This window comes from Ochlerotatus camptorhynchus, unplaced genomic scaffold, assembly GCF_037179485.1.
Source record: "Ochlerotatus camptorhynchus isolate MF236.1 unplaced genomic scaffold, CSIRO-AGI_Acam_v1.1 ptg000624l, whole genome shotgun sequence".
NCBI classification, from domain to species: domain Eukaryota; kingdom Metazoa; phylum Arthropoda; class Insecta; order Diptera; family Culicidae; genus Ochlerotatus; species Ochlerotatus camptorhynchus.
The window spans coordinates 353942-379034 of NW_027041103.1; the positions used below are offsets into that span (position 1 = coordinate 353942).

The 25093-nt window shown below is 37.6% G+C and overlaps 1 protein-coding gene across 3 annotated transcripts in view; it reads left to right on the forward strand.

Moving 5' to 3' along the window:
* Window positions 1-2423: 2423 nt before the first annotated feature.
* Window positions 2424-25093, forward strand: part of NAAT1 (Nutrient Amino Acid Transporter 1) — a 53787-nt gene continuing 31117 nt past the window's right edge. For all 3 annotated transcript variants that reach the window (XM_065237463.1, XM_065237462.1, XM_065237464.1), the window contains exons 1-4: window positions 2424-2655; window positions 18777-18963; window positions 19033-19122; window positions 19192-19423. In XM_065237463.1, coding sequence (XP_065093535.1) covers window positions 2563-2655; window positions 18777-18963; window positions 19033-19122; window positions 19192-19423 — 602 coding nt within the window. In that variant the 5' untranslated portion in view covers window positions 2424-2562. The remainder of the gene's footprint in view (window positions 2656-18776; window positions 18964-19032; window positions 19123-19191; window positions 19424-25093) is intronic.

The following is a 25093-nucleotide window of genomic DNA, read 5'->3' on the forward strand; positions in this document are numbered from 1 at the left end:
CAATATATCAAAGTAATGGTCGCGATGGTATTGCGTCCCCAACATATTCCCCTAAAAGGTTATATAAACTATTATAGAACATGTGGGACGCACGGAGAAACGATGCTTTAAATAATGTGTATCCTCGATACATGTTATTGTTTTGATGCGCTTTGTTCATCCTGAAATGAAAGCTCGGCCGCTGTTGTCGATGAGGTAAGCAAAAATCTGTGCAATACGATACGTCACCACGCGGACAGCCAGAATGCATGTAAATTAAAGTTTCTTTTTATGATATGCAAGCATTAATCCAATCGGGAAATGATAGATTCTATTACAGATTTGCATGAAAAGTATGCAGAATTTGCAAAGTTGCACGACATGATCAGACTCTGTTCGCCTGAAGGTTTTTAAAATAGTTCGTTAGCTTATTTTTCGATAAAAGTTTGTTTCCATAAATGCATTTCGCCTAGAAAATCATCACGTGAAGGTTTCATACAAAAATATGCATTCTGGAAAAACTTGCTTCTACGCTGCAGTTCATTGCAAGAACTGCCATTACATATGAAAAAACGAACGATATCCCAAATGATAGAACTATTCCACAAATGGTTTGGAACACGACGTTAAACAAAAGATTCATAAAAAAATTATTAGGGAAGTGCATTATTATCAAATCCATTAAATTGCCTCCAGCACAGTAGCATTTACATTCAGTAAATCGTAGGAAGTAACACACCCCATATGGACCTCATTTTTGCATTTGGGAAATGGATGCACATTTTACCATTAACTTCAACACATCACCAAATTTTTATTTTGAATGGCGAAAACTATAGCACCGACCGTGCTTCAAGCAATAACCGCCAACGATTACATATACGATTGTGTGATCCACACTGAAAGGTGCATCTACTGCTGCCACTTTAAGTAAACATGAATAGTGGTGCATAATGAAGAAAAGTGTGGTACGTATGTTTCATCACACGAAAAATATTGTAATTTTTTTTTTACTCTGTCATAAAAATCAATCCGCTTGAAGTAACAACATTAAGGATCCTGTAAATAAATTGAATTATGTGTTGTGATCTAAAAATTCAGGAAATTTGACGTATTCATTTTGGATGCCGAAAACAGTCAACCTTTTAACGGAATCCCTTTATGAAGAGCTTTGAGTGTGTTGGTTTATTTCCTTTAATTTCGTTATAATTGCTTGTCTTTTGACAGTACTGGTATTTTAGAGTACTTGACACTTCATCAAGTCTGCAAGTAGTAGACGAAATACACGTATCTGTGAAAAGATAAGCAATTATAACGGAATCAAAAGGATATTAACCAACACACTCAAACTCTTCAGTCAATACCTACCGAAGCCGCCATTAAACCTAATCATTATTTTTAATATGTTTCCTACATAGGTAAACAAAGTCCATCAGCACTCTTTTGAACAAACGATAATGCTGGCGTTGGTGGTGTAGTGGTAAGCGTGACTGTTTTCTCACCCCAATGGGTCTGTGTTCAATCCCAGCCGAGGTCTGTGGGATTTTTCGGAGGAATAAAAATCTCTGGTCACGTCTTCCTTCGGAAGGGAAGTAAAGCCGTTGGTGTGATATCCTACGCAGGTGTGGAAGCTGCCTTCCTGCACATTCCATTGCCGTCAATGGATGGCCGTCGGTGATTGGCACTACTAGATTGCAGAACAGAGACCTACGTGAAATAAAAGGAAGAAAAAGAAGAAGAAGAAGAAACGATGCTCTGAAACATGCTTATTGTTTTGCAAAAAATATAAATTAATATCACATCAAAGTGTATGCACCACAACCGCGTTAAAAATAGCATTCAGGCAGCAAATTTGCGCTGTTGAAATAATTTTTTGCTGTGTAAGTAAGGGTATTGCCGTAGGCGTCAAAGTAAAAACATTAACCACACAGATAATATCAAGAAACTCTTTTGTTCTGCAAAAAATATGCATTTCACATTTTTCTCGCTGCCATTAATGAAAAACATTGAGTCTGTTTTCGTTTATGGCATCGTATACCTTCAGATAGGATTTTTTAAACACAAACTTTCACAAGGTTCCAAGGCTGAAAATAGTAATAGAATAATTGAGTGGCATTAAAATGAGTTGAAACTAAACCTACTTAACTACATCCGGTATAAGGTATCGTTATCGATCTGATCTCAGAATGTGACGCAGTTCGTGCCTTCACTTATCTTTGCACCAAGTGCTCTTGAAACCACTGGAGTCCGTCTGCTAAAAGACGCATCCACGAACAATCTAGCCTACAGTATGTCAAAACAGGTAAATAGCGTTATTTTACAACTTAAACTGCCTAATGACTACAATTCGCTAGCTAAACATATAAAATTTATCATTTGTACATTGATAAGATCACCCAGCAAGGCAAGAGCATCGAAACGTATTTCTCATTACTCACAATCAATCCGCCTTCGGTGACAAAAGTGTGTTAACAGTAACCAGCTTGATAGTTAAATGTGGAACTTCTACGGAAACATTCTGTATAACATTTTTCACTGACATTTTTTTATTAAGTATCCTGTGCAAAGCTTTTTAATAGAACCATGACCGAGATTACAACAATATCTTATCCATCATCTAACAAAAGATATGCAGTAAACGTTGCTAATGGTAACACTACAGAGAGGGAAACCGAGGTAAGATTATTGTGCGTTTAGCTATTTTACAGTACAGTAATTACAGTACTTAGCTCATTTTGATTGACCGGCAGTTTTTAACGTAGCGCTTTTATGATTTCATTTATTTTTCGATACATGATTCTCGTATCACATTGAATGTTCTGACTCAAATTCCGATTATTCTTGGAAATAGATTTGGTTTCAACCGTAAACTAGGCTCTTCTTATTCATCCGCACCCTACACGTGAACGAAGATAAAGAGAACAGGCTTAACCTCACAATTGGATCCCTTCCTGCTCGCACTCGTTTTAAAGAATTATTTAAATGGCCAAATTAAATGTTAATAAGTGCATGTATATTAGGGTGGCTCAAAATATCGATTTTGCTCCACTATGCTCAATCGATTCCAAGGTTCCAGGTTCTTTCAAAATTTTAGTTCATTTAGTTGCAAACTCTTACTGCATTGCACCTTTCAAGTTTATTTAAGAGTACCGTTCCGATTCAAATTTCGGACGATTCAAATTTCGGACACTTTCATTTTTAATTAAATATTACATCCAGTTAGAAACAAAGTAATAATGTTAGATGATCGTGGAGGGCACTAGTCAAAAAAATTTAAAATTTACAAGACATGTGGATCATATTCGACCGAGATAATCAACTTTTAAAAGTGTCCGAAATTCGAGTTTAAGTGTCCGAAATTTGAATCGGCACGGTAGTTTAAGTTTAAGTTTACTATCTGCTCTCACGGGAAATTGTATACATCTTTTCTGAAGAACGCTTTTTGATTTTACTTCAAGGTAATTAGTTATTAATTGATTTCAAACCCTAAACTTTCTGATATGACTAATCGATTGATTTCAAGAGGCAACCCTAAGTATGGGAATTATTCCTTTTAAAAAAAAAACACCCTAATTGATCCATAAAACTCCGGTAAAAATCCAAGAAAAGTGTGAATGATCCATAAAAAATGTCATTTTATTCCATATTTTATGTAAAATTTAGCGACACCGCTAAAAATGTACCGCTCAATTTCTAAAAAAATTAACATTGAAATTGTATGAATTACCAATAAACATATTGCAAATGATGCACAAGACGATTAACAATGAACCAGAAACTAACGAAATTGATCCATAGAAAATCAAGTTTGCGCACTAAAAATATAAGAATCATCCACAAATTTGACATTTTGATCCGTAACCCTTGGAAAATTGCTCCATTACTGCGTAGCTACTCATATTTACTGTCCTGCCCGTGTTATTTTGACGTAGGACTACGTCTGTGATTTCTATATGAGGCTACACTTTGTGAAAACCGAAAAAAGATCATGTATCAAAATTATGAAAGATATTGAACGTAAATAACTCAGCTGCCCTTGACCAATTTCAATAATTTTATCACCAATCGATCAGATATATTTCTACGCATGTGTTAAATTTAAAACTTTATCATTTTTCAAAATGTCACTATTGAAAATTGCACGAATGTGCATCTGTTGCTTTGAAAGTTAAAATTATCACCGATTGCCTGTGAAAAGCGATTTCCCTAACACAGATTTCAAAGTTGAATTTCATCTGGTCTCACCAAACGGCCACCAGTACACAACGAAAGGCTCCCCGCAAGCAGCTAGCTACCAAGGCTGGCCTCAACCGCTGATCGGGTTCAGTTCCAATCACCGTGTGTGGTGGTGTCCGGTCGTCGTCGGCATCAACTGCAGCAGCAGCTGTGCTTTCGGCGCGTGGCGTTGAACTTTGTTCTCCAGTACACAACGAAAGGCTTCCTACAAGCAGTGAGCTGCAGCCCACATGAGCATCCATAGAAGGAGGAAGAAGCCGCACCGCTATTGATCGGGATCAGTAGCTTTTCGTGAGTCACTGTGGGCCATCTATGTCAAGTGCGTCATATTAAAGAGTATAAACAGAGAGAACCCCGCCCAAATTCCTATTCCTACACAAAACACACAAAAAAATAAAATTTAGCCAAGAAGCTTGCATAAGGGCGTATACGCGATGATCAATTCTCTTCATCGATGTTCTCTTTGCATTGCTACAGCTAAACGAAACAATTTTCTAGAATTTATTCGATGCAGAGTTGTAACAAGTTGTATTGGCTATCATAAACAATAGCAAACGCACCGAGTAACGTTAATTCTAGCGAGTTATTAACAAAAGAGAAAATTGACGAAGAGAATCGATCATTGCATTTACGCCCTTATGTATGCTCACTGTCGATTGATTATTTAAGACCACGTAGTCCTACGTCACCATTGCGTACAACCCCATAAGACTGTCCCTTGTAGTTTTTTATTCAGAGGACGGGTAAGAGTCTAGAATAAGCTTCTAAAATAAACTTTTAAAATAAGCTTTCAATGATTCTAAAAAAAAGCGTCCAGAAGAAGCTTCTTAAGAAGATTATTATAGAACTTTCTATAAGCAAAAGTATGTTTTCTGGAATCCTTCTTGAAATTTCTTTATAACTTTTTAGACAATTAGATTCCTTTGAAATTATGTTCGAAATTTTCTATGAAATCCTCAAAATTCTCTTCTATTTTTTTTTTCCACTTCTTCTCCTCAATTTTGTTTTTATTATAACCAGAATAGATTGCTTTGATATTTTTATCGGAATTCCCTTTGAAGTTATTTTTTAATCTTCCTCAGTGTTCCTTTGAAATTCTCCGCAGAAACCACCCTTTAAATTCTGCTTATAGGGGAATTTAAGTTTTATTGTTTTATTGTTGTTTTACATCAATGAAGCCCCAATGATGTTAACCTTATCAACTATCAGGGGGAACGACACTTCAGGATTATCCCATTTTTACCCAAACCTCTCATATAATTTTCAACGTGCACAAAATTTCAATCCATCCTATCTATTCTTTCTATTCCCAACTTATCCCTTCTGCATGCACACAAATTGTCAAGCAAGCCGTGCAGTTTCTCGAAGTTTTCAGGTCGACCGCGAAGCACTCTGCCATACTCACTGTCAGTTTACAACACTCTCCACAACAAACACCACGTATGTCAGCTGACCATGCCGGTAAAAAATCGGTGCGAAAACTAAAAAAAGATGACAGACCATTCGTCTATAATCGGTCTCGGGAGCAAAAAAACTTCATCACGGAGGAGACGGAAACGCACATCCATTTCCTGGACTCAAACCGATCGAATTCGACGGATAAGAGCCCGGGTCTCTGTGTGTTGTAGCATGGAAGTTACCGAACAGGCGCGAAGCAACTGTTGATTTCGTTCCAACTGCTGATTCTAGCCCCGGGAAAAGCCTTACCAATGAAACCCCCTACGACAAGCAGGTGGAAAAGGAATTCAGGTCGTTTTTTCCACTCGGCCCAAGTTTTACTCGTCTCTGCTGCTGGTCAAGGGTTCGGATAAGAAAGAGCTAATGGTGAAGTAAGACACCCACCGGGTGATGTATTTCTGTGCGAGAATATTGCGGATCAAATTCCCGTCCAAATACAGCTGGGAATATTAACTGGAACCTTGTAATCCATCGCCATCACCCGTTCATCTTACTGTGCAGTTTCGACCTTTTCGGCGAGGGGGACAACTCTATCTACGATGCAGAAAAGATTGTGTTTTGCTGTGGCTAGCTGCGCGCACGCTGAGTAGATAGAAAGAAGATTGATGACGATTCTGAAGATTTCCTGCAAAAAGATGATGCGCGATGCAAGTAGATGCGACAAATGAAAGAAGATTTTTCGAAGATTGATTCGCTATTGTGAGATTTGTTGAGCATCTAAACTTGAGATTTAGATGTGTCGCCCCCCTCGCTTTTCGGTGCGGAACCGTTTTCTGCACTTGAGCTGTGAGCTTTGATTATTATAGTTGGGCGGTGTCCCGAGCGGTGTCCATTAATTCCGTTTCGCTAAAAATCAATATGTTTGACCCCCCCCCTCTTTGGAACAAAACGGTACACTGAAAATGACCCCCCTCTATTTATTACGCAACGCTTCATAAACCCCCCTCCCCCGCCTTTTCATTAAATATATTGATGTATGCTTTCGTTTTGTATTTATTTTATTTTTAGGTAATTAATTATATTATTAATATTATCGTTTCAGTAGAAAACCGGAAAATCCCACACGCGCCAATTGAATTTACTCTCGTTCTGTACGTTAAACATAACGTCGGACATAGTGCGCTGTATTCACACATTCACGCTATTCAGCGCACTATGTCCGACGTTATGTTTAACGTACAGAACGAGGGTAAAATCGAATGTCGCGTGTGGGATTTTCCGATGTCCAACTTGAACGACAATATTCAAAACAAAAACAAAAGATCAGCGTACCATCGTGTACCTCCTTTTCAAAAGTTCAAGATAGCAAAAATCTCAATTTATAAAATTAAAACAGATCCATTTTGTAAAGCAAGATTTAGTGATGATAGCCTTCGTTGTCGTTGCCAAAAGCGTCAAAAAAGACCTGTATTTTCAAACTTTACATCAAGAAACGAAAAAAAAACAAAATGTTCTCTTTTTTACGCTACGCAAAGCTTTGCTACTCCTCCCCTATGTATAATTCGTAACGATATAGGTGACCCCCTCTCCCCCTATAAGCGTTACGTAATTCATGGACGCTTCATTGCAGCAAATTTTTCTTCTTTTTACACCTATCCTCTTCGCGTTCAGACTCGTATCCCTCTGAAATTTTTTAACATCCCTCACATCACATCAATTGCCTGATCTATTCCCATCTATTTTTTCTATCCCTGCTCTATTTTCGTCAACACGACACACTCAAAAAAATCCCATCAATTATGTTTTTCCCCGAAAATCCCAAGTAATTACTAGACTGAAAAAATACATCCAAATGAGTGTCGTTCCCCCTGTCAACTATAGTAAAAAAAAAATACATTCAAGTATGGTCATAACATAAAAAAATCATAAAAAATATATATCTTATAGTCAGTTACTCCTTCCGGCGAAAAACAGAAGAAAACTTTCGACGAAGCGCATCACGGGAGAGATGAAAGTCGAAAACAGATGCAACTTTGTTGAATATTCTCTGCAGCCGGAAATCCCACCGTATGCTCCATAATTTGTGTGACGTAGAGGCAGTCTTAGCATAAGGTTGTTACGAAGCGGTCGGGGTTGAACATTCAGGTCAATTTGCCTCAGGATAGCCTCGCAATCTGTCCTTCCTAGCAGGATATCGGCCACGGTTAGGGTTCTGTTTGTGTCTCTTCTAGTCCGGAGAAGTTCTAGGTCGATAAGTTAACAACGACTTTCGTAACTGGGATCGAAACGGATCATTCCAATGCAATCTACGCAACGCAAAACGAAAAAAGCGACGTTGAACAGATTCAACTCTCTCGGCACCGTTGTTGTAGTTTGGGTTCCAAACCGCTGAACAATACTCAAGCGTCGATCAAACAAGCGAACAATAGAGAGATTTTAGGCAGTAGATATCGGTGTTTTTAGCTATCCTAAAAATGAACCCTAAAGTTCTTGACGCCTTATCGACAACATATGCAATGTGTTGCTTGAATGATAGCTGTGCATCCAAGATCACACTCAAGTCTTTCACCTGATTCACGCGTTCGATTGCCGAGCCAAGCAGGCCAAAGCTAAATATTTTCGGTTGTTGTTTTCGTGAGAATGTAATAGCGAAGCATTTGGCTGGGTTCACTACCATTCTGTTTAAACTTCACCAACTAGCGAATACATTCAGCTGCCGTTTAAGAAAGTGACAGTCAGCAATGGAGCGGATTCGTAGGAAGATTTTGAGGTCATCTGCAAATGATAATCGAGGAGCTTCGATGACCAGATGCACGTCGTTGAAATACAGTATAAAAATCAACGGTACAATTAGTACGATCAATCAACGTCCCATGTGGCTTCCCTGAGGTATACCTGTTGTGGCGAAGAACCTAGCCGATCTGCAATCTCCTATGTCAACCTTTAGTTGGCGACCGGTAAGATATGATCGAAACCAACTCAGAAGATTACCGCATACATCGAGCCTGCCGAGTTTAGCAATCGCAATAGCATGGTTCAACTTGTCGAATGCTGCGGATAGGTCTGAATAAATAACGTCCGTTTGAACCCGATCCGACATGCTTTCGATTATATACGATGTGAGACACAGCAGATTGGTCCTTCTATTAGCATTTTCTCAGCGTCACGCATACATATTACGTGTTTGTTTGTTTACATTTTTCTGCTGCTTGCTTTTCTATCCATTCAAATCGACAGAATTGTCAAAAACTTATTGAAAACGTTTCTACAACGTTCCAAACTTCTCAAGTGAAGGCAACCTCTTATTCTTCGGTAACCTTTTCATTTGAACTTGTTAACCAGCTGTTCTATTATCGGCTACTAGAAATCATCCGCATTTTGTAGAGCGTATATTTCATGATAAGAAAATTCTGACATAACTAGAATCGGTAGCATACATTCAGTGAAGTGTTTTGATAGAAAAATTCAGTGAAATTAACGTTTAAATTTTAGTTGCCGTCATTTACTGAAATTCATTTTGAATTCTCATTAGGATTCTCTTTAAGTCCTCCTTAAAATTATTCTGCTATTTATTCTGCTCACGATTCTTATAAAATCTTTTTTGAATCTCCTAGGAATTCAATTCACAACTTCTGTTGGATGGCTGAAAGTCTCCTTAATAAAGATATAAAAAAAAAAACTTCTGTTGAACTGATTTCTTGTAACGTCCCGTGAGAACTCGTAGCGTATTGGAAACAGCTTTAGCTGCAACTAGTTTTTAAATATAAGTTATACAGGGTGGCCACTGAACCGGGAAAACCAGGAATGAACCGGGAATCGTACACAATCGAGAAAAACCTGGAATTTGATTTGAACCTAAAATACATATTTGAAATTTAGATATGTACATGAACACGTAAAAAATGTATTTTAAAACCCAATTTAAATTTTGAATTCTTTAAGAATATTCTAAGCCTGTTATCTCGAATATTTCAATTATAATCTAGAATATTTCGCCAAGTTAGAATTTTTAACTTTCTCTTAGTTCGAGATACCAAAACCTAAGAGTTAGATCCAAAAAATGGCAATCCCCTTAAGCTGGGTTTAGACAGGGCAAGTCAATTGATCAATTCACTTGAATTCAACTGACTTGAACGCGAATTGAACGTGTAAACCATGCCATTCAACTGACTTGATCAACTCACTTGAATTGAAAAAAGTTGAACCAGGCTCAACTTTTCAAGCCAATTGAATTCAATTGAATTGATCATTTGACTTGCTTAGTCTAAACCCAGCTTTAGAGTTTTGGTAAGTTTTCATACCGAAGGTGGTGATATTTTTTAATGATAAAAGCTAGAACCATAGAGGTAACTCTAAGACCAGAACGTCCCAAAGAAACGAGCTCAACTTTTTGGCTCAGCTCTGGTACTATCTTAGGTCCCAAGCTAATCGATTCAGCCCTCGAAACATAGGAAAATCCACTAACCCCTCATTTTATCTGTCAAACTTTCATAGCGAATCAAAACAAACATAGTGTAGTACTGGAATTTATACTAGAATGGGGTACGTTAGTCGCTTTGCTTGGGACCAATAGGCTAGTCAAGTAGTGAGCCAATTTGAAATCGTTAGTTTGTTATTGATTGTTGCTAGAACCTCGTAATTCTTTGTCAGTTTTTGCAATCTCTAAATCTTTTCTATATCAGAAGCTTCTGGAACGCTACTCAGATTTTTTGTAAATAATAATCTAAATTCACTGTGAAATCTACTCTTTGGAACCCTTTAGGAAATGTCTATTAATTCTTTCAAAACCCTTATGAATTCTCGTAGAAATTTCATTCAAACTGTTCAGCAATAGATTCTCATGGAATAATTCAATATACACTGGTAATTCTCCTTCGAATTCTGTTTTTATTAATTGAATGGCCCTAAGTGATCCAGGAGTAGTGTCAGAATTTCTATATCATAATTAAGTTTGGAGTAGAGTTAATTCACTTTGAATCCTCCTCCCGAATTACTTTAGAAAGCTACGTGAAAATTCGTAAGAGTTTCTTAAGAATTCTCTGGACTTCTGCTCATAAGTCTATTGGGATTCACCCATAGTTTTCCCTACAGTTTTCCTGAAATGCTTCTCAAAATTACTGCAACTTATTTTCAAATTTATTTGGGATTGTTCTCTGAATTCCTTTAGAATTATTCCTAGAGACTCTCTAATGGAGAGAAATAATTGCAGATGACTATGACTGAATTGTAGATGACTGATTAAAAGCCTCTAGACATTTATTCAAAAGTTAAGTGTTAAAATCCTTAAGTTTAATTTTAGTCCAAGAGTAATGTTTTTCTTTTTTTAATTTTAAGTCATATTTATATTATTTTTGAACTTTTAATGTCCTAAATTTTGGAAAGCTTGATCATGTGAACTAGCCTCAACATCTTCAAAATTGTATCTTGTGATATTCAAATAAAATCTTTGCCCGGTATCTCAAAAGTCCCATAGGAATTCAGTAGAATTCTATTTTTTTCTAATTATAAAAAATTCTGAGTTTATTCTATCACTGTATAACATTTGGCCATTAACCCGCTCACCCTGTAGTGTTCATAACTCAAAATTGTGAGACAGTAAAAACATTCAAAATTTTGGACTTCGAATATAATTTGACAATCTAATGCGATCTTGGAGAATAAACCATTTTCCATAATCCGTTTAATTTTAATTGACGTGTTTTCCGTTTTTTTTCCTTTTAAAAAAAGACGTAAAATTTTCCCCAGCGACATCTATTGCTGAAATCAACCATGCTTTATCAAATTTTGATATTTATCTAAGACCGGAAAATTCAAATTCTATGTGAATAGCTTCCTTTTGCCAGGCTTTAGCATTCGTTAGTCGTATTGATTTGTTGTAATGAAAGGAGCATGGTGGTTTAGCAGCGATCGATTTTGCTTATTGAGCCTAATATTGTGGATTCAATCCCATTGTTTCGATCATTCCTATATTTTTTAGTGCGCAAACTTGATTTTCTATGGTTCAATTTCATTAGTTTATGGTTTATTGTTGGATCATTTTCAATATGTGTATGGATAGTTCGTACAATTTCAATGCTCATTATTAAGAAACTTAACGGTACATTTTACAATTGTGTTTCTAACTTTTACATAAAATATGTATCATAATGACATTTTGTAAAGATTCACACTTTTTTAGGGTTTTTCACCGGAGTTTTATGGATCATTTGGGTGTCCTTTAAGGAGCGTTTGTCAGATTTGTATGTATCATTTATTATTTTATATGTATATGCAAAAGTTTGTTTGCTCTTTCAGGGCAACACTGCATTTTGCGCTCATATAAATTACTATCGTGAAAGGTTAGTAAAGTAGTAAAAAGTTCACTATTCCCACAATTATTCCCTAATACACTTAAAAGTGCTAGTGAGTTTGGATCAAAATGAGCTCAAATGTTGGGAGAATTATCAAGACCTGATTTTAAATCAATTGATTTTTTTTTCCTTAATTTGTTTTCCGTCGATCTTGTTTTCCGTGCTAAGCACCAATGATACCGACGCCAGAGAGGCAGCTCCCACACCTAGACCCTACCTATCGACCGGGAACCAACGGCTTTACTTCCCTTTCGAAGAAAGGTGTGATCAAAAATGTTATGCCTCAGAACATCCCGGCAGTGCCGACTGGGATTGAACCCAAGCCTGCTGAGGTGAGAGGTAATCACGCATATCACTACACCACCGGCGCCGCTAGGTCGATATTTTGAAGCACCGTAGGTAGATCACCTTTTCGTGGTACGTTACGGGATGTAAGATCTACCACCGATTCCTAGTCCTGACTACTTCAAACTAGGGGAACAGGATTTTTCAGTAATCAAAGGAACACATCTTAGTCCTGTTACTTTTTATGCCTTGTTGATGGTGACAAGACTCGGCTTTGTCCACCGAGGATGATCTTGAAACAAGGAAAAAATGAGTTAGTTAGTCTTCATCTATGTGATTCCTAATCTTCTATTAGTTGTTCCCTAGTTTGAAGTGGTTAAGACTAGGGTTCTGATGCATGGTCTTATCGGTGTCATTCCTTAATTTTGTTGCCAAGGAATTCAATTTTGACTGACAAAGGGGCGCGCCTTTGGAGGGTGTTTCAACACTCCGAAGGGTATAAATAGCGGAACCTTTCAATTAGAGTCGGATCCTTGCGATAAATGCAAGAATGACAACTGTAAAAAAAATCGAATGCTTCATCATTTCTCAATAGTGATGGAGTAATACCATAGAGGTAACTCTAAGACCACTGGGTCCCGAAGAAAATCATTATTATTTTTGGCTCACTCAGTACCAGAACAACGGTCCCAAGCAGTCCCAAGCTATTTCACTCACCCCTGCATGTTCTGCATGAATCCACACACCCCTGATGTTATCTGTCAAACTTTCATAGCGAATCAAAACAAACATAGTGTAGTAATAGAATTTCAACTAGAATAGGGTACGTTAATCGTTTGCTTGGGACCAATAGGCTACTAAAGTGGTGAGCCAATTTAAAATCGTTAGTTTCGTATTGATTGTTGGTAATACGACATATCACTAAACTAAAGACACGGGGTATACTACAATAGATCAAATTACTGGTCGCAGTGGTGTTAGGTCCCGAACAGAGGAAAAAAAAAATGTTTATAATATAATTATAAATCGATTATATCATTTCATTCTAAAATATATATACATCATTACAAAATACACCATACATTTGAAAGTAAATGAATTCAAGAACAAATTTTAATTAGGTTTTATGCATATATTATGTCACGCTCAAAAGGAGGAGGGAGGGTCTAAGATTTTGTGACAAGCAATGCATTAGGTATAGGAAAAATGTCACGATAGGGGGGAGGGGGTAATTTTTTGCTCGATTTAGCGTGACATAATTAATGCATGGGCCCTTATATCGAAAGTAACATTCGCACCGATCCGAGAAAAACATAGTTTTGTTTTGATGACCGAAAAGTTATTCCTATTTCCAATTAAACACATATAAGCTCATAGTGATAGCATTGTTTAACATATTAAGCAGGATTTTAATCATACAAAGCAGATCGCTAGCTTTCATGTTAAAAAATGCGGATTTTTGAGTCAAAAGTTATTATCTGTCGTTTGGTGGCCCAATTATGTTACTGAAGTCAAAATGTATTTACCAGGATATTCGGGAGAATTATCAATCACGTCTCCTTACGTACAGCCCATTCATCATTATAGGATCACCGAAATCATCTTAGCAACAAACAAATCGATTTATTCACTTTCAAAGCTAAACGACGAATGTACACTTTTCACGGGTTTCTCTGCTCTGTTACTTACGACAAACGACATCTCCTTAGAAATCGGGTGACTTAAGTAACATCGAAAAATATTTTGATCGGAAGGTGATTACGTAAAAAAGCAATTTTACTGGTAAATAAATTTAAAAATGAGATGTGATCCTATATTCTGACAGTATAAAGTGTAATAGCAGGAGCATCGAAAGACACTGATAGCTCGGTTTTGTTTACCTTTGTTACTTTCGACGTAATGAAAATTTGCGACGTAATGAAACTATATGTAAAATTTATACAGAGAGTGATTACGACAGTCTCGATATTTGGCAACGTGTTGTTGATGGATTACCAAGGGAAACCCGTAAAAAAATCCAATAAATATACAATGATTTTCATTGTCATTGTAACCTCGATATTTATTGTGGACATTTAAAAAAAATCCAATAAATATACAATGATTTTCATTGTCATTGTAACCTCGATATTTATTGTGGACATTTTTGTTCATCACCAAAAAATCACAACGCAATTTATGGTTCACAACAATGAACATCATGGTATTTGAGAAATTTACAGTAAAAAAAGGGGGGTTGTTAAGCATCTTAACAATATAAAAGTTATTTTTCTCGAACAATTTGATATCATACTAATTTTTATTCTTTGAACATTACATAGTTTAAAATCTAAATTTATTTTTTACAATAAATACTTAATACACACAATACGTATAATAATTTAACAATAAATTTTAATGTACGAAATTCAACGGTAAAAATCATTGTGATTTCGTTGTTTTATCATAATTATTTTTTTTATGCAATCGGTAACGTTGTGTAAATTACACCACTGCAAATAGTGACGCCACTATTTGCATGTACGTTGCGTTTTTTTTTTTTTTTTTTTTTTTACTAATCCAACATTCTGCTCCACCTCTCGCTATACCACATTGAAGACGGAGGACTTTTGACGGGGTGAAAGCAACCGGTGGAAACTAACAATTTCAAATTGGCTCACTACTTGACTAGCCTATTGGTTCCAAGAAAATCGATTAACGTAGCCCATTCTAGTCAAAATTCTAGTACTACACTATGTTTTTTTTGATTCGCTATGAAAATTTGACACATAAAATGAGGGGTTCGTGGATTTTTCTATGCTTCGAGGGGTGCATCGATTAGCTTGAGACCGAAAAGAGTACCAGAGCTGAGCCAAAAAGTTTAGCACTTTTCTTCGGGACCTTTCGGTCTTAGAGTTACCTCTATGGTAAAAGCGTCTCCATTTTATTGCGTAATGTGTGATTAAAATCAGTGAGCGCTCAACTTCCGAGCTGAACATACGCGCTTTTGTTAACGTTCTGTGGAAGTCAAACATAAGCTAGTTACTACCAGTGCCAACTGTGTTTTTTTATTTTTTTTTTCTCTCTCTGCTCATCGCTGAGCCGTTCCGTGTCGCTCCGCGTCCAAACGACTTCGCGATGGGCCGAAGAAACCGGATAACGCCAAAGTGCACAAGTTCTGTGCGACCATATTAGGTATGAAGCAAGGTGAAGTGCTACGGATCCACAACAGTAGAGCCCTGGGTGTTTCATTCGTAAAAGTTGTCGACCTAGATTACAGTCGACGGGAAAAAGTATCCGTTGAGAATCACACTGGAGGAGGGAGCAGTGGAGGTGAGGCTGTACGATTTGTCCGAGGACGTGTCGGACCTAAAAATCGCCAATTTCCTAGGAAGATACGGTGACGTCATCGCAGTACGAGAGCAGTGAAATGGAACCGAAGTTGATTTTCCTGGCATCTCAACCGGTGTTCGTATGGCGAAAATGGTCGTTGAAAGGAACATTGAGTCATGGATTACGATAGACGGGGAGATGACACAAGTGTCGTATTTCGGGCAACGTCAAACTTGCCGACACTGCCGCGAATACATCCACGTAAGAGCTACCTGTGTGCAGAATAAAAAACTGCTCGTGCAGAAGACGTATGCCGATGCCGCAAAGCAGATGAGTCCATCACCTAAGTCTTCACAAACAACGAAGCAAACCGCATCCACTGCGAACCCAACGTACACAATATTAAACTTCGTCACTCCTGGTGCCAACCAAAACAAAACAAACTTGGCAAGTATGCAGCCGCCGAAACAAATTCCCCAACGAAAACAACAGAGGTTGTTACCACCACCGGTCGTCACTAGAAATACTCAGAGGGAGAGATAGGCGGAGAGAATGTTTTGAGCCAAATGAACTGTCAAAATCTGAGCCAATCGAACATTCCAATTAGATTTTTCCGATGATTTATTATTCTTACAGAATAAATTTGAGAGTATTGCAATCGAACAGAAATTCAATCACCTTTATGTTTTGTGTGCTTCTCAAATTCAACTAGTTTTTGGAACCAAAAACAATATTCTAACTCTATTGATTAATTGATCTTCGTTGGTTAATGAACTGCTGCCGAATTGTATTTTGTTTTCTCCGCCTATCTCTTCCTCTGAGTATTTCTATTCGTCACTGATGAAAACTTTCCTACGTTAGCCTCTACCTCAGCTTCGCTTCACCCATCGGATAGCAGGCAGTTGATCCCCTCTACAGGTCAACAGCCCCATGCTAGTGGTGGAGTGGATCGCAAAACTGCTGGTGGTAGGTCCGATGGAAACGAGACAGATTTATCTGTCGGCTCATCCAACTCCAAAAGGCATCTCCGCACTCGTCCACCAGGCAAGAAGCCTCGAGTGGAGAACGACGACGATATGTGAGATGGGAGTAACCGACCGTCCTAATGGCTGAGTTCTTCAGTTATAACCTCGCATCTATCAACATCAACAACATCACGACCGCAACGAAAATCGACGCACTTCGGTCTTTCGTACGAACGCTGTAGCTGGACATCGTTTTCCTTCAGGAGGTGGAGAATGAGCAGCTCTCTCCCTGGCTTCAACGTCGTCTGTAATGTGAATCGAGCGAGGCGGGGAACGGCAATCGCGCTAAAAGGCCACATACAATTCTCGCATGTCGAGAAAAGCCTGGATGGCCGCCTTATTGCTTTGAGGGTGCAAAATACGACTCTCACGTCTACGCACCATCTTTCATCGCACCAGCTTTTCGTGCGGAAAGAGAGAGGTTTTTCAACGGCACGATCGCACGGCACGAGAGGTGACGATGGGACAGCGAGAGCATACCGTCCGATTAGCCTGCTCAACGTCGATCATAAAATTCTTAGCCGTGTGATGAACGATTTTAAATTGGCTCACTACTTGACTAGTCTATTGGTCCCAAGCAAATCGACTAACGTACTCCATTATAGTATAAATTCCAGTACTTCACTATGTTTGTTTTGATTCGCTATGAAAGTTTGACAGATAAAATGAGGGGTTAGTGGATTTTCCTATGTTTCGAGGGGTGAATCGATTAGCTTGGGACTGAAGATAGTATCAGAGCTGAGCCAAAACGTTAAGCTCGTTTCTTCGGGACCTTCTGGTCTTAGAGTTACCTCTATGGTATTATCAAGCCTACGATCCATTCCCAATCCGGTCGAAGTAAACTTTCGGGTTGGAAAGTTTCTCAAATTCACTGGACATAGAGTTTCATTGTGCTTGCCATACAATATAAAAATGCAGGCAATGATCGGCATAGAAAGCTCTCCATTAGTAACTGTGGAAGTGCTTCAAGAGCATTAATTTGAGATCCAGAAAAACGAATGTATGTATGTACACGGCGAATAAGAACGACCCAAATTTGAGTTTAGCTTACTCATAAATCACATGAAGAAGCTCATCGATGAATAAATTTGCCTCATGTTTTTCCAGGTCATTCCAAGTTTTTCCAGCAAAAAAAACCCGGATATGAGTAAGTAACGATTGGATTCACCCAGTCTATCTAGTAGTACACTCCTAGACAGAGTAAAAGTTTCTCAATTTTCCTCATTTTCCGGCCGATTTTTGAGCTTTTCTACCGGAAAGCATGAGGCAAATTTACTCATCGCTGAGTTCCTGTACTTTTGGCGTTTATGAATAAAATGATCTCAAAATTTGGGTCGTTCTCATTCGCCGTGTAGGCCCGAAAAGGGGTATCAAAGCCTTTCTCAATTCATCTCACTTATTTGATTTCTTTTTGGATTACAACTTTATGCGATCAGTAAACTTTTTCATTTAAATTGTGATTTATCGGTGAAAATGATTTACAACAGAATTGAGGTACTATGCCCAATTTAAATCCTCTAATCCTACAGTTCGTCATTCCACAAAATATGTACGTTCCCGAAGTTAGGTGTTGTTTCTTGCCCGAAGCTGAGGTTAAACATCTCAGAAATTCGTTATGATTCGGTTGAAGTTAATCTTTTCAGAACATTACCTTCGTATCGATGATTTCAATACTGAAAGTATGCATTATTCAATATTAATACCAAATAAGGACATCCAAAAATGAAGGATCAGCTTTCCAGCATATGCTTATTAAATAAAAAAAAAAACACACAATGATACATTATGCAATACGGCAATGATGAAAAGCTCCTCCTATAGATATGGAGTATATTTCTTCGATCACATAGTTCAGCTGCAATTTTTGGCAATAATTTACTCCTAATAATGCATGGCCTCTGACCGATAATTCATAACAGCAAAAAATATAAATCAGGAATATATAATTGGATCTTGTTGGACTTTTAATTAATGGAAAAGTGCATCAATCAACAGTGTCGTGAAAAAAACGTGTGGTACATGAATTTTTATGAATAATCTTTGAACTTCCTAATTTTTTTTATTATTAACGATCATGCTGCTACATAGGGAAACAAAACAGTACTATTTACATCTACTTGCTTAGAAAACAGTAAAACAAAACAAGCACGGTACATTGTTAATAATAGTTAATTTATCGAATATTTTCCAGTCCAATGAGTCGCCAACCAAAAACGATACCCGAAATCGACCCGAGTGGTCCAACAAGCTCGAATTTCTTATGTCATGTATTTCGATGTCCGTTGGCCTAGGAAACGTGTGGCGGTTCCCGTTTACCGCGTACGAAAATGGGGGTGGAGCGTTTTTAATTCCCTACCTCATCGTGTTATTTGTCATTGGTACGAAAATTATGCGAAAATAATACAAATACTCAATTAATGCATTTCTTCTCACTCCACACCACGCAGGTCGCCCTTTGTACTACATGGAAATGACTCTGGGACAATTTACAAGCAGAAGTTCGGTGAAAATTTGGGAGATTTCACCGCTCTTCAAAGGTTTCAACAACAAATTCTCGTTCGAGGATTGTTGATCGTCTTAATGATTTTTCTAATATTTATTTTCAGGAATTGGCATTGGACAGCTTGTTGGCACTGCTTCTGTGGTTAGCTACTATGTGTCATTAATTGCAATTACCTTGTATTATATTTTTACATCATTTGCATCGGAGTTACCATGGGCCAAATGTGAAGAATCCTGGGGAAACACCTGTGTAGACTCGGCCACAATCGCCAACGGAATGAAGGATAAGAACATTTCAATAGGACAGAGTGTGAGCAGTTCACAGATATATTTCTTGTAAGTAAGGGTCTGATGGAGGGCATCCTGGAGCCATGGAAAGAATGCATTCATTATTCATCATTTCCATGAATTGAACATTGTATCGGCTCCCTTGGACACACATTAAAGTACGATTCCAAAATATTTGAGCATGTTTCCAAAATTGATAATTGAAAATTATTCAATTAACATTGACCAAACCCCGAAATAAAGCAAAATAATTCCATTGAAGCAAAAAATGCAAGCATTTTTGCAGTCACAAGAAGCAAAAGTATGCTGTATGTTTACGAAATCAGAAAATTAAAAAAAAAAAAACAATATGATTTAGGCTTCCTTTATACTTTCAAGGGCCTCCCTTAGCTCATTCGATAAAGCCGCAGCTGTAAAGAAAAACCATGCTGGAGGCAGCTGGGTTCGATTCCCGGTCCGGTCGAGGAATTTTTCGGGATGGAAAATTTCTCGACTTCCCTGGGCATAAGGTATGATTGTACTTGCCACACGATAATATACGAATGCAAAAATGGTACAGGCTTTTTTTTTCTCTCTACGGGAAAAAACCCACCACAACCAGTAATTTTTCTACAGATTGTGATCCAAACAAAATTATGTAATGCTTAAATCATTGATTGCCAAACTCATAACTTTTTAATGAAAATTCAAAGCAAGTCGTTGTAAAATAAACATCAAAAAACAACAATAGCATTATATTCATGTTTCATTTTTCCCACGTAAACAAGTGAGTATTTTTTATTTTTTTGCCGTGGGACCCACAACATACATATCATATATGTATACTCTTGACAATATTTGAATAGTGGCACGAAGCTAGATCCAGCCAGAAGATCGTAAGACCCTCGTGTTGCTTCAACATAGGAGGCAGACGCTTCTGTAGACACTCCTTGAGGTTGATCTCCCCGTTAACAGTCCCGGCAGTCACGAACGGCGCACTTCGTTTGCCACATGAGCAGATCGCTTGCCAAATCATGTATTTCTTGGCCAAATTTGAAAGTTTCTGCTTCCTTACTTCCTCCGGAACATCATGCTGGGCGGTGAAGAACAGTAGCCCCGGAAGCTGCCGGAGGTCCGCCTTGACGTAAGTCTCATCATCCATGATGAGAAAATGAGGCTTCGTTAGCATATGGTTGTACAGTTTCCGGGCCCGTGACTTTCCCACCGTATTTTGCCGTTCTTCACGATTTGGAGCCTTCTGCACTTTGTACGTATGCAGTTCCTCCCAGGCTCTCTAAATGAAACTCTTGGACAGATTCAACTTTTTGGCCACATCCCTGACCGAAGCATTGGGATTCCGCTTAAACGCTTTCACGACGCGCTTGTGATCCTGATTACTAATAGAACATCCATTCTGATCGCATTTCTCCTTCCGTTCGATGCTCTGAGTTTCGTAGTAACGTTTAATCACACAATTCACCGTTGACTGCATGATTCCGAGTTGTTTTCCGATGTCCCGATGAGGGAGTTGAGGATTTTCCAGGTGCTTGCGCAAAATTAATTCGGGATTTTTAATTAATTGCTTTTCGGGTGACGCCATTTTTTTAAACTTTCGAAAAACTGACAGAGATAAAAATATAGTGTAAACAATACACTCTGAACTACTTCTACCCAAATTTTCAAGAAAAAATACCCAATGGTTAATTTTCAACAGAGTTTTTTTTTTTCCCGTGATGCAATTTGATGTGGGACACCCTTTAAGATGTCCACCGATTCCTAGTCTTGACTACTTCAAACTAGGGGAACACATCTTAGTCCATGTTACTTGTTATGCCTTATGTGTCATTGAATAATTTTGTTGCTAAGGAATCATATTTTGACTGACAAAGGGGCGCGCAGGGTATAAATAGCGGAACCCTTCAATCATAATCGATTCCTTGCAATGAAGGCAAGAATTCCAACTGCATCAAAACCGAATACTGTCTCAATAGTGATGGAGTAATATGACATGCACTAAACTAAGGACACGGAGTAAACAACAATCTAGAATAAACAATACGGATACAACGTAACATGAAAAAATCGCAGGCTTTTTTCGTTGTCCGTTTTATAAACTGAACAGTCGTAAAAACAATAAATTAAATAATAATTCCTGAAATAAAAATAAATAAATTGTAAATATTGAGGACGGTGTCTTCTTGACGCTAAAACAAGGATTTTAAACCACCTCCGACCTTTGAAAGCGTGATATAATTCATGGTTGCCCCTTGGAGAGCATATTCCATCAGTCGCGCAAAACACACACCATCGAAATGGATGATTTTCATCAATAATTTCCTTGGATATTTTTAACCTTTCACCTTGAAATATTTTTAACCATTAACCTTGAATACAATTAAAACATCAATTAGAGTGCAGTTTTTCTTTGATTTTACGCGACTCTTCTTGAATTAAATGACGTAGTATATTTTTGTTCAATGTTAGAACCCCACCTTCCCCCTCGTAGCGTATTTTCCAATACATGGTCTGTCACAAATTATGCAGAACCCCCTCTTAAAATTCTACGTCATTCAGGTATGGCCCATTGTCAATCCAGTCAACGAAAAATTTGTGAATCACCCTTGCTACCATGGAAAGGAGAGTGTTAACTAGTCACTCCGTAACGGAGAAGAATTAAGCACGTAATAAACGGTTTCACAGATATAATTTGACTTGACTCAACAATGCACAGTGCGCTAGATATGAAATCAAGCTTGCAAATGCTAATTACTGTTAAAATGCTTCTTTTTTACATTTCAAGCTTACTGCTTATTGCATATTAGCTTATTGCGTTTCTCACAACTTCTAGAGTGTTCTAGATACACTTCCACAGCTATTAATTCAGAGCTTTCGATGCCTGCCCTATTTTTGCATTAGTATAATTGAGTGGCAAGTACAATGATACTCTTATACCTACGGAAGTCGAGAAATTTTCTAACCCGAAAAATTCCTAGATCGGACCGGGAATCGAATCCAGCCGAGCATGATCTTGCTTTGTAGCTACGCATGAAACATAGAACCTGTCATTTTTGCTTTCAGAGGGTCACAATTTGCTCATTTAGCTGTAATGAGCAATCGCGATCGCGTTATAACTAATCGCTAATGCGCTAATTTGTCTCCTCTTCCTGCATCGGGATGACGTTGTAGCAATTTGATACCTATAGCGGATTGTGGTACATTACCCGAGCAAAGTTAGAGATCAAATTGAAATCAGAATTTGCTGTTATGATGTAACTTACTTTGAATACTCCATTTGATCTCATTTTGGTTGACTTAACGGTTAACACATCAAAAATGAGAGCAAAATTTTACACTGTTGAATCAAACGGAAAACTAATCCTGCTTTCAATGAAATCAATTTGATTACTGATTTTGCATTCATAATGTTTGACTGAATACGGGCCTGGTGCAAATGGTTAGCATCCAAGCTTCTCACGCTGAAAGACTTGAGCTCAAATGTCACTTCGGGTTGGTTGCGAATGACCTAAAATGTGTTAAACAAAACAATTAAACAATAATCGTTAGTTCAACGACAGATAAGCTTAACTTAAATCTTAAACAAGACGTTAACAGCAGAACTTCAAGTTAAGTTGCTTTCATTTAAAATGTCTTGACTGCATAATGAAAGCACAATATGATATCAGACTAATGTCGTGACAATTGAAATCAAAATGAGTATTCATTATGATAGGAACTGCAATCTTTAATATCGATTTGCTTTCATTTTGTTAACCGACTTTGCTCGGGTAGGCACCCCCGGGGTAGAACGCACTTTTTCATTTTATTTTGAGCTTTTCATGACATCAAAATAGTTACGAAAAAACCATGAAAAACACAAGTGAAAGTCAGTTGGTGCGTTTTGCCCAGGGGGTGCGTTATGTACTATTGTCCCCTACAAGTCCTACTTTGAGAATGAAATCAGTTCAGTAAATTCATGTTACAGCAGTTCTGTATTATATCTTTTGAACTAAGCACGTTAGAGACTTGATTCCTTGGACAATGTTATCTCTGAGATAGCATTGAACAAAGTTGCTTGAGGTTGTTCATAAACCACGTGGAGGGATTGTCCATACAAATTTCAAAAAAATATATAGATAATCTAAGCTGGGGGAGGGGATCTAAAACCTCTGAAAATCTGTCTACGTAGTTATGAATAGCCTCTAGACGAGTGATTTTGTAAAACCACAGCAAACCCCAGCAAAGTCTGAGATCAAATTAAAATTTAAATTTGATGTTGTGATTTCGCTGATAATGATTACACAGGTTGCTGTCGTTTTGGTCGTTTTAATGGTTAAAATATCAAAATTGAAAGTAAAAAAAATCTCCGTGTGACATCACATTGAAAACTATTTCTGGTAGCAGTGAGAGCAAACTGAAAACTCAATTTGATATCAATTTTTCCTGTTGATAACAAAACAAGTATTCAATTTGATGTTATGCTAAGGCAATGAAAACAAACCCGCAACAACATATTTTTGAAGAGCAAATCTACAGCAAAATGAAAACAAAACTTGGTATGAAATTTGTCAATTGCGTAAACTAAAATCAAATTATGATTTCAGTTTGATGTTGATATCAACACTTTATTTCAATTTTCTGTCATTTTAATGCTGGACTTTGCTCGGGAAACATGTAGTTTAAATCGCAAAATAGCTACACCGTTTGTGTAATGGTGAGCGTGATAACTTTTCACCCCAAAAAGCCTGGGTTCAATCCCAGTCGGCGCCGCCGGGATTTTCTGAGGTATAAAATCTCTGATCACGCAAGAGAAGTAAAGCCGTTGGTCCCCGGTCTATGATTTGATGGGTCGATAGGTATAGGGTCCAGGTGTAGAAGCTGCCTCCCTGGTATTGATTGCATTGGTACTCAGTACGGAAAACAAGATCGATTCCTAATGTCGGTCTAAGTCTCTCTAATATTGGGCCCATAAATAAATTTCGAAGGAAACATTTTTTGATAATTTTGGGATTTTCTTTTTACTATCGGTTAGGTTTGGGTCAAAGTTTTTCAGAATTTTATGGAATTTTGCCAATAGATAAACTCTATCTATTGTGTGAACGGAAAAAAAAACAATTCATAAAAATCGGGGTGGTTACGTAATTACGTCTTGCTGTATGTAATTTTTGAACAGACCCTTATATACTTTTGTCTGGTACTGCATGAATATTGTAAAGAAAAAATACAAAAAATATGACTACAGTATTCCTTCCATTTAGATGGTGTTGGATACCGTCTACCCATCACTATTTCGCGGCTGTTCACATACCGCCGAGAAACAGCTCTTGGTGGACGGTACCACACAACGCATAAATGGAGGTATTACTGTTTTCTTTCTCCAGAAAATCATGAAAAACTTAATAACGATAAACAATAGGCGTATACTCTCCTCGGTAAAGTTGCTTGTCATAAAATCCTATCTTTTAACAGTTTTAACCTGATTTCAAGACTTACGTTGATACCAACTTTTTATGTACCTAAAAAATCGTGAGTTTCAATCTCAAGGAATGTGTAAGCAATATAAAGGAGATGGATTGCATGAAACATATTTTTTCTGCAATGACTATGGATACCCACTGTTTTCAAAAATCTCTTCGGTGCTACCTTTAAATAACATTTTTCAGAGTTACCTTTTTCGAAACACCCTTAGATATCAAGACCAACAGTTGAAATGGCCTTAACTCCATTTTGTAAACAAACCTT